Here is a 10,605-nt window from a genome sequence, read left to right on the forward strand (position 1 = left end):
CGCAGTTAATAGGGAAGGAGAAGGGGAAAGATTCCCAGGTACCCAGAAAAACAAAGCATAAATATCAAGGGAGGAGGGATCTGGGGGGTGGGAGGGCAGGTGGTCCCTGGCTGGCTCAGCTGGGAGCATTCCTGATCTTCCAACTCTTGATCTTGGGGTTGGGAGTTCGAGCCCCATGCTGGGTGTAAAGCTTAATTAAAAAAATAAAATGCACTAAAAAAAAGTCAGAGGGAACTGAAAATAGTTCATAGTCTGGACAGGCCATGGAAGAGATCTACCATTCCCCTAATTAAAGTAGTCTTCAGAATACCTGTCATGCCCACAATCCTCTCCAGCGTGACTCCTTAACTACCACTCACCTGCTTTTGTTCCACATGCCTTACAGGCTGGACCAGAGATGAGCTCCTGATCCACAGGCTCACAGGTCCTGTCTTACCTGTTCTGTGCACAGACTTGTCAACAGAGACTCACTCTCAGGAAGTCCGAATTTGAGATACAATGGGGTACAGAAAGTAGAGCAGTAAAAAAACAAAGACACAGATGAGACAACAGACATAAAAGGAGCAAAATCAAAAGGATAAGAGGCATTCATCAGTCAAGAAGAGATGTGGGGGGAGAGGGAGAGAGAAAGAGAAGCTGAAATGGAAGGAGAAGGACAAACAGACTTGCTCTTGGTTCTTCAAAGTCTAAAGCTACTGCTTTCACCTGGACAGCATGAATGATCCTACAGTTGTGCATGAAAAGGGACTACCCACCTACAGAAGCAGTCCTGAGCTTCTTTACCTTCCTATACATCCTGATACAAACAAACACATACATACAAATTGCCTAAGGTAATTTGAGTGTTCCATCTCTTGCAATCTGCAAGAGCCTTTCATGTCCACTCAGAATGGGAGTGGTGGGAGGGAGTGAAAGAAGGCAGAGGCCAGCTATCAGCCTCTGACATAGCACGCTAGGAGTGGCTGGCCTCTGCCCAGGAGTTCAGACTTTACTCTAGGATTGTTCACATGCTAACTTCAGGGGATTTCCAGCAAAAGTCAACAGTTTTATTCATTTCTTATCTTCCTGATAGCAATGAGGTCTACAAGGCAGCTGCTTAGACTCTCCCACTTCTCAAAGTAAGTTAGTGATTTTTGTTTCCAGTTTTTAATCTAAAAATGAAGCTTAAAAAAAAAACTGATGCCCATGAGGGATAGCAAACATAATGATTGTAATATTAGAATTTATCAGATGGTACTGTACAATTCCAGAAAATGCTATCATATTCAACTTACAAAACAAACATTTGCAAGACAAACATAGCAAATGAATGGTAAATTGTATTTCTACTTTATATAAACAGAAGTCAGTGATCATTCCTCTGCTGAAAAACATTTGAGTTCTTTTCATTGCTTACAGAATAAAATCTATACAGTTTCAAGGACGTTTATAGTCTCACCATCTCCATCCTCAGCTCCTACTGTATCCACCATTCAGTCATTTAATTTTATTTATCAGACTTCCATGGGGCAGCTAAGTCGTCTAGCTACTGTAGAGACAGGACTCAAGAAAAGAAAAGAAACAAAAAGACAAGAAAAGAAATGAAACGAAAAGAAAAAGAAAAAGTCCAAGCCCTCCCTCCCCCAACCATCCTGGGAGAGAGAAGAGAGGAATAACTAAATTCAATTCAGTGTGCTAAGGCTAGGCTAAAATCATGCAACAGTGGATATTATAACTAATCTAGACTGAGAGACTCACAAGGAAGGCTTCTTGGAAGAGGTGACAGTTAAGACTGTAAAGGTGAATAGGAGCTACCAGAAATTAGAAGGCTTAGTCAGTTAAACATCCAACTCAATCTCAACTCAAGTCTTGAACACAGGGTCATGAGTTCAAGCCCACACCCAGCATGGAGCCTACGTTAAAAGAATGAGAACAGTATGAGAAAAGGCACAAAGAGGGGATGGTTAGAAGAGGAGATTGGAGGAGCAGGCACAGGACAGAACTCAAGAGGGAGGAATAGGAGACATTGTTTAGCTGGTGGAGGTTATTTGTAAGTTCTTTTGTCTGAATATTTGTGTTCCCCTCCAAAATCAAATGTTGAATCCCCACAGGTGATGGCATTATTAGGTAGGGCCTTTGGAAGTTGCTTAAGCCAGAGGATAGACCTTGTGAATGGAATCAGTGCCTTCCCAGAAGTTCCAGAGAGATTACCAGGTGGGGACACAGCAAAAGGGTTCCAACAATGAACCAGGAAAGGGCATTACCAGAAGGTGGTCATGTACCAGGCTCTAGAAATGTTAGCAATAAATTTGTGTTGTTTAAAAGCTATCCAGACAATGATTTTGTTATAGCAGCCAACAAGGAATAAGACAGGAAGTAACTGGGAGCTCTGAAGGTTTCCAATAGGTATGTTCAGACCATCAAAATATTAAAATAGAAGATGGGCAGGATCAGGAAAATCATATCAGGGTGCTTCTTTAGAGGCACCATTGTAATAATCCAACAATAACAACTGTCAACGCCCTCCAGCCAAGGATCACCAGGATTTCTCCTAGCATCAAGGGAAACAGCATGCCATGGAGAACCACAGAGGGGTCTGAGTAAGAGGATGCTAGAAAGGACTTGGGGGGAAAAAAAAAAAGAAAGAAAGAAAGGACTTGGGAGTATGTGCAAGGAAACATGGGTTTGCCCTGGATAGGTTAGCATCAGGAGGGGGGGTAATTCTAGGACTATCTTAGATAGTAAACCTATCTCTAAGGTGGGACAAGTTATCAAAGCTAAAAGCTAGGATTATGGAAGGAACAACAGTGATTTTATCAGTCACCTGGTCTGGGGGGAAAGGGGTGCGAATCTGGTCATTTTTGTGGTGTGAACAATGTTCATGTTTTGGTTTCTGTCCAGACATGATTACAGAGTGATGTTTTTGGTTTCTGTTTTAAGATTTTTAAGTTTCATTTAGGTAATCTCTATACTCAATGTGGGGCTCAAACTCACAGTCCTGAGATCAAGAGTCACATGCTCTTCCGACTGAGCCAGCCAGGCACCCCCAGGGTAGTTTTACTTTTGAGCTACCCCATCAGTCACAGAGTGATCTTATCTGATTTTGATGTTCTGTGAAACCATTTATGCCCAAAAGGAGAATGCCAGCTCCTAATCTGTGAGTGTCAAGCCAGCTCCCAGATGGCAGGGGCTGCTTTTCTCACTCTTATACTCTTTTATTCAGTTCTGTTGGGCTTGCTTCCAGTTCTCATAGCTCAATGGTAAAATTTCACACTGGATTCCCAATTTCCCTCATTTGGTATGTTTGTTGTTGTTCCTAGGAGGGACCATATGCAAGTCAGTGAAGCTCATTTTGCTCTAGTCTTCCTGGATTTCCCATTTGTGAAGCAGAAAGGCATGGTTCCACTAGCCAGTTAACTGAATTGCTGGGAAATGATAAAGTCCGCAGTACAGTTCATGTTCTCCAGAAGTGCCACATAAGTACAGAATATTGACTTTCACAAGAGCTCAGCGCAGATGCCAGCAACTTGGAAACAAAAGGAAGCAGTTTCTGGGAACCTTTACAAGGCAGCTCCCCATGCACTATTTCAGCGAGGAAGCAATTCTATGTAAACAGAGCCTCCAACTTGATAATTTCTGCTATTTTTAGAGATATAAGAATTGCATAAAAATCTTTATTTCCATACTTTCTAGTCAGTGTCTATACTTCGCCCTCTTACTCCCCACCCCCTTCAAAATACAAATGATGCTCCTCATTTCTACCACCATCAAAAGCTAGTCTTTCTTCACACAGCAGTAGGAAAAGTTAACATCTACAAAAGATATCATTATTGTGGGGCACCTGGGTGTCTCAGTGGGTTAAGCCTCTGCCTTCAGCTCAGGACATGATCTCAGGGTTCTGGGATCGAGCCCCGCATCGGGCTCCCTGCTCAGCAGGGAGCCTGCTTTTCCCTCTCTCTCTGCCTGCCTCTCTGCCTACTTGTGATCTCTGTCTGTCAAATAAATAAATAAAATCTTTAAAAAAAAAAAGTACCAGCTCAAAGGGATTTCTGCATAATTGGCCATCTGTTTCAAGGTAATGATCACAGGCTGCACCCTGAAAGTGATTCAGAGCTTAGATTCATAGATTCCTTAGTTTCCTCCTTCAGGGACCTTGAAATAGGTGAAATGCGCATTAGTTTCACAACAACATTTTTTGAGGCAATATTTTTGTGGTGGGGCCTGAGGCTTTAATTGAAAAGACCCTTTGTTTTAAAAAAGTTTTCCTGGGTTTGTATTTGAAATTTGAATGCAGTTACCTAGAACCTCATAGCTGCAATGTAATGGACTTGGAACCAGGAAACCTGCATTCAAATCCTGACCCTGCCCCATACCTGCTCTGTGGCTCTGGGCAAGTTACTTAACTTCTCAGAGCCTCACTTAGCTTTATAAAGTGAAAAGAACCCCAACCTTGGTGCTATGGTGAGGATGGAATGACCATGCTGCAGACTTACTTACATGACTAGTACAGTCATGGGCACATTATGAACTCCCGGTATATCTGCCCCACCTGAAATCAGGTCAGGCCAAGCCCTTCCTTTTTCCTCTCCCCCTTAGGAAAGAAGATTCAATTCTATACAGAGCTATTTATAATCCTAAAGCCATTGCTCTAGAAAAAAGGCAGGAATTCTAAGCTAATACTCTACTGAAACAATTAAAGGGGGGAAATTTGTTTTGTTCCCACTGATAGCTCAAAAGTTTATACCATAATTTCCCTTGCTGGGGGAATGACACGAGAAATGGTTTTAATAAGTTACTTGTTTCAAAATAACTGAATTGAAATAAATTGAAATATTTAGGACATACTATACTATGATGACCAATACTTTATATCGGATATACTTAAATATTCTTAATCCAAATAGAAAACTCACGTCAATGTTGGTTACATGCATAAGTATGTATAAGTATGTACCAATACATATATTTGGAGTTATAAAAAGTATGAAGTTTGATATAGCAGGATTATATTATCTCAAAATTGTATCTCCTAATTCAGTGTGTGGGAAAGTGAAAACACTGAAAATGGTTGCCCAGCTATCCCGGAGACCCTGGAGAACTTGGGAAGCAATACAGAAGAGAAGTTCATGGAATTTGGAGTCAGAAAACAAAAAACAAACACACCAGAGTTTAAACCCAGGCTCTGTTACTTACTATGTATAATTTTGAAAAGTTTGTGAACCTCAAAGCCTGTTTCCTCTCTGAAGCAGTGATATAAATAATGTTTTTTTCTGGAATTAAGTGGATTGAATAAAGTCATGCACCTTGAACTCAGAATAATGAGGAAGGCTATTAACACAAAGCAACTAAATCTGGAGTCCCTGGTTATAGACGAGACATTTAAAGTTGTCAGTTAAGTGTGTTAATAAGCTCACTCAGCTTAGAAACCAGAAGATTCAAGTTTGAATAACATTCCAGATTTTTTCTTGCTAATTATGTGACCTTGGCCAAGGCCCAATTACTCTGTACCTCAGCTCCTCACTTAACTGTTAAGTATCGGTAATACTAGTTAACGATTTGTTTTTTGATTTTGTTTTTTGTTTTTTTTTAAAGATTTTATTTATTTATTTCTTTGACAGAGAGAGATCACAAGTAGGCAGAGAGGCAGGGAGAGGGGGAAGCGGCTCCCTGACGAGCAGAGAGCCCGACATGGGGCTCGATCACAGGACCTGGGATCATGACCCTAGCCGAAGGCAGAGGCTTAACCCACTGAGCCACCCAGGCGCCCCAAGTTAACAATTTGTTAAGCATGGACCACGTACCATGCAATCTCAAGTTTATTTATGAGCTCCAGTCCTTACAACCCTTCAAGGTAGACGTTCTCATTTGGGTTTTGTTTTTGTTGTTGTTGCTGTTTGTTTTTCAAGATTTTGTATTTCAAGATTAAGTAATCTCTACACCCAGTGTGGGGCTTGAACTCACCAACCAGAGATCAAGAATCACAGGCTCTACCAACTGAGCCAGCCAGGCACCCCCCTTCTCATCTGTTTTCTACATGGCTGAAAGTGAGGGAAGTTTAACTCGTTCAAGGCGACACAGCCAGTAGGTGGTAGAACTTGGACTCACATCCAGGCCTAGGTGTCTCCAAATCCTATCCTTTAGCTACCCAATGACCTACATGCACCTGCCTCTCCTAGAGAAAAGGACATTCATTAGTCCCATGAAAGTGCCTTTTGAATTGAAATGTCCTATACGAGCGTGAAATACTGTTACTACTCCAGGTCAACATAAATCATTCACAAAATGGGTGTGTGATTTGCCCCTCAGTGCCTAGAAACCCTGAAAGAACAAAAGGTTACACTTCAAGCTCTCTCTCACCTCCCCCTTAGAATTTTGCCGCGACCTCAGTTTTACTTGCGCAGACCAGATAAACAGCATTAAAGAACAGAAATCCAAGTGCAGCTCTGTGTCATTCAAAAGCAGCTCTCTACACTCCCTGGAGTCCGGGGCAACATCTCATGCTTTTCCTCCAATGTGGACAAAATATTTCCTTGGGCTAGCCTCCCTTGCATCTGCAGTTCGCTGGGGTAAGCACAGAGCAGTCCCGTGAAGATCTGCACACTAGTGCTTTCCACATCGTTCCCACAGCAAACTTCGGTTCCGGGAGCACATGCAGTCAATCTAATTAATGCGAGGTTCAGCCTCTTTTAAAGGACAGGGTGTCAAATTTAGAGCCGCTTTCCCCTCTGACCGCGTCGTTAACTCATCCCATGGAGTGAGCTCTAATTCTCTTCCGTTATGCACCCTTGGTATAATCAAATTCTTGGGAATACTACCAAAGGGGCTCTGGTGTTTGGCGCCAGACAACACACCTGAGGGGCTAAGAGGACCTCGGTGTGCTATCACTCAGCAGGCCTTTTTCTCTCCCTTCCCTAACCTGGGAGATGCTACCCCCAGCAGAGGAAGGAAAGTGAAGTCCAGGCGAAGCGGAGGGTGTTACCTTGCCCAGTCAGATCTCCACTCCGCGGAGGCGCTCATGCCCGGAACTTCTAGGAACTCCAGGACGAGGGAAGCACATTCATTTGCATGAGGAAGAAAGGTCGCCCGGTTTCCCAGAAGCCACGGGCCCGGGGAACGCGACTTTCTGCGGTCCGGGACTTACCTTTCAGCTCCTCACTTCGCCGGGGGCGCTGCAGGCAGACGCCGCGCCGCCCCGACAGCCCCCGCCCGTTTAAGCCCGTGCGGCACGTGGGCGGGGCGGGGGGCGCGTGCGCCCGCCAGAGCCTGGGCGCCCAGCCCTTACCTCAGACTCCGAGATCCCGAACACTCCCGCGATCTTGGCATAGAGCTCCTGGATGCAGGTGAAATTCTCCACTCGGCCGGTGGCGCTGCCGTGGGCCAGCTGCGTGTAGAAAACCAGCTTGCGTGTGGGAGGCGGGCGGTCTGGGAGACTGCCGCCGCCCGCGCCCACCTGCTCGACCTTCACCAGCTGGGCGGCCTCCTTGGACTTGGCTTTCACCTTTCTCCGCAACCCCAGGGGCATCTTGCCTGGCCGAGAGCGCGGGCCCACCTGCACTGCCGACGGCTGCCTCTCCGGCAGGATGTCGCGGACTTTGAGCTCGGGGCCCTGGGCTCCGCGCAGGTAAAAGCCGCCGCTGGGCCAATGGCAGAGGTGCTTCCGCCCAGCCGCGCCAGGTCCGGGCCCCCTCCGCTGCCGCGAGGAGGGGCACCTGGACAGCAGCGGCCACCTGCCCTCCCTCCGGGGAGACCTGGGAAGAAGAAAAGTTGGGCCCGTTCCCGCAGCTCATCTCCCCGGCTTCTCTCCTCGCCTTAAAAAAAGAAAAAAAGAAAAAAATGTTCTATTTCCGTAAAAGTCTCAAGATGCTGAAGCTACAGAACACGTCTTAGAATAACAAACACGGTGGGCTTTCGGGGCATTTCACGAATCTGAGGTAGGCGCTCACAAGGATGGGGCCGCTGGGGATAGGGATTTAAGTAGAAGTCAACCTTCATCGGCCTTCTCGGCACCTCACACCCTGCATGGCAGAGTTGGAAGGGAAAGTTTTGAGATTGGTGCCAGAGGACCCTGCTCCTTTTTCCACAGAGAAAATTGAAGCCATTCTGTTAAGTGTGTGAGCTCTCTCAATTCTCCACTCCTGTGTATAACTACACCCACCTCCGGTCTCCAAACTCGGAAGAAATCTCTTCTTATTTGTCCCTTGCACTGATCTCACTCTTCTAGGATTTTTTTTTTTTTAATTCCAGTATAATTAACAAATAGTGTTATGTTTCAGGTGTACAATATAGAGATTCAACCATTTTTAGGATCTCTATTTTTTTTTTCTTGAAGATTTTTATTTATTCATTTGACAGACAGAGATCACAAGTAGGCACAGAGAGAGAGGAGGAAGCAGGCTCCCGACAGAGCAGAGAGCTCCATGCGGGGCTGGATCCCAGCCAGGACCTGGGACCATGACCTAAGCCAAAGGCAGAGAGGCCTCAACCCACTGAGCCACCCAGGCGCCCCAGGATCTCTGTTTTTAAGCTGTTGGCTCTTGCCTTTCACCCCATCTGGTGTCACTCACTGGTGGTCAGAAGCCCAAATCTTTTACACTGTTTTCAAGTCCTACCTTTGCAGTGGCCTATAGCTACATCTTTACAACAAAACAAAAATAATCTTGAATTAAAGGCTGCTTTTCCTCACTTCCCCCTTTGCTCTTAGGCTCGCTGTGATTAGACTTTGCCTCCACACTCCACTGAAATTGCGTATACTCTGATCACTTCTTAATCATCAGATATAATTAACTCTTTTCAGTCTTGATCTTACTTGACCTTTTAGAGTACATTGACCATTTCATTTTTAAAACATGCCTCTGTTTTGACATACCTCTCTCTCTCTCTGTGCTAACTGCTACTTTCCAGGAACTGTTTTCTCTAACCCTATTATTTTTCTTGGCCATCTTCTCTTACTCTGCATGCTTTCCCTGAATGGCCATCTGTTCTCTTGGTTTCAGTAGATGTTGCTGACCTCCAAATTTATATCTGCAACTCAGTCTACCACAAAGAAAATGTACTGCAGGAAACTCAAAGTGAGATTTTACAAATTCATCCTTTTCACTCACAGCATTTTTTTTTACTCCTGATTATAGAAAATAGAATAATGTATTCAGTAACCCAAACCAGACATCTTTGAATCATCATACCAAACTTTTTCCCCATCTCTCATATCAATTCAGTCCTGAAAGTCCTTGTTTCTCAAATTAAGGTTAGCAGATATCCTGAGGGAGGAAGGGGATCTATTCTTTAGGGTAATTTTAATATTTTTGTTTTATGTTCTATGACTTAAAATTAGTATAAACATATTCCAGTTCATATGGGCTTTAAAAAGTAATATAAACATATTCTTGTTCATATTCCTTGAAAATGGAATACTGCTACAGGATCTCAGAGCTTGAATTTGCGTTTGTTTATGATTGCTGTAACACCAGATAATATTACTTTGTCATGTGCTGAGAAAAGAGCAGAGAAAACCTTATGTGTAAGTGATGCATTCCCATCAAGTGAAAGCCAAATAACTTCACAAAATATTGTAGGAATAAAAAGCTCACTGAAGTTTGATTAAAGAAAAGTAGGAAGAGAAGTGAGTCACCCTAGGGTATATGGCAGGTATAATTCTCAATATCCAAGCAGTGTGAGGGAAAACAAGAAAGTGTGAAATTAAGAAAAACTTCAAAGAATGCTTCTAAGCTGTGTCAAAATATCAAACAGAGCAAAAGTACTGGCATGGGGTGGGAAGGTTGGATTCTATAGCCTTTCAATTCCCTTTAATTTCTAAATCCTATCTTTCTTTAGCTTGAGGCCTACATTAACTTCATCTTCATGTACAACCTCACTCAAGGAACCAGCTGTATTAACCACCATCCCAGAAGAAAACAGATGGTACCCTCAAATTAAGACTATTTGGTGATGGTTTGACAAAGGAACTGGGTAGGTGGTGGTCAAGATATACTCGTAACACATAGTATTATATCCCAGGGCCATTTCTATCCCAAAGTCCAAAGTGGTGAGGAATTAGAAAGTTCTGTAGACAAAAACACCTTGAGAGGACCTGTGACAGAATCTAGAAGAAAAACAATGGAGGAAATGAAAATTCTGACCCAATATTCTTAGACCTGACCGAAAGGATCCTCTGCTCCAGCCCTCCTTCAGAGGCACAAAACCCTCCAAGGTATGGAGTCCGCAGAGTCAAGGGACTGTGGCCACCCAGAACTCATGCTGTCCCTGGATTTCCCTGCCAAAGTGGCCCCACGTCTCCTTCCAGAAACTATATAGTCTTTCCTAGGGTACAGAGAGCCGGCAGTGCTTGTGGGCACAACCCTGTGCCTGAGGCTAGTGTAGTCAAGGAGCAACTCTTTGCCAAGGAAAGTCAGTGGGAGGAGGCAAAGCTGGGTAAGAGTATATTGGGTAGACTCTAGGCACAGACCTGGTTTTCCCCATGTTCCTACTTCCTGTGTGGAACTCTGATGAACCAAGGAACTCTATATTTAGACTTTACCTTTCAGATCATTATGAAAATATATTGGTTAAAATAGGATGGAGGGATGCCTGGCTCATGCAGTCAGTTGAAGGTCTAACTCTTGGTTTAAG

At 44.0% G+C, this 10,605-nt stretch overlaps 1 protein-coding gene across 1 annotated transcript in view; it reads right to left on the reverse strand.

The window, feature by feature from the left end:
* Positions 1-7,635, reverse strand: part of GIPC2 (GIPC PDZ domain containing family member 2) — an 81,083-nt gene extending 73,448 nt beyond the window's left edge. The window contains exon 1 of the mRNA XM_046022958.1: positions 7,262-7,635. Coding sequence (XP_045878914.1) covers positions 7,262-7,501 — 240 coding nt within the window. The 5' untranslated portion in view covers positions 7,502-7,635. The remainder of the gene's footprint in view (positions 1-7,261) is intronic.
* Positions 7,636-10,605: the final 2,970 nt, after the last annotated feature.

This window comes from Meles meles, chromosome 1 (assembly GCF_922984935.1).
Source record: "Meles meles chromosome 1, mMelMel3.1 paternal haplotype, whole genome shotgun sequence".
In the NCBI taxonomy this organism is placed as follows: Eukaryota; Metazoa; Chordata; class Mammalia; order Carnivora; family Mustelidae; genus Meles; species Meles meles.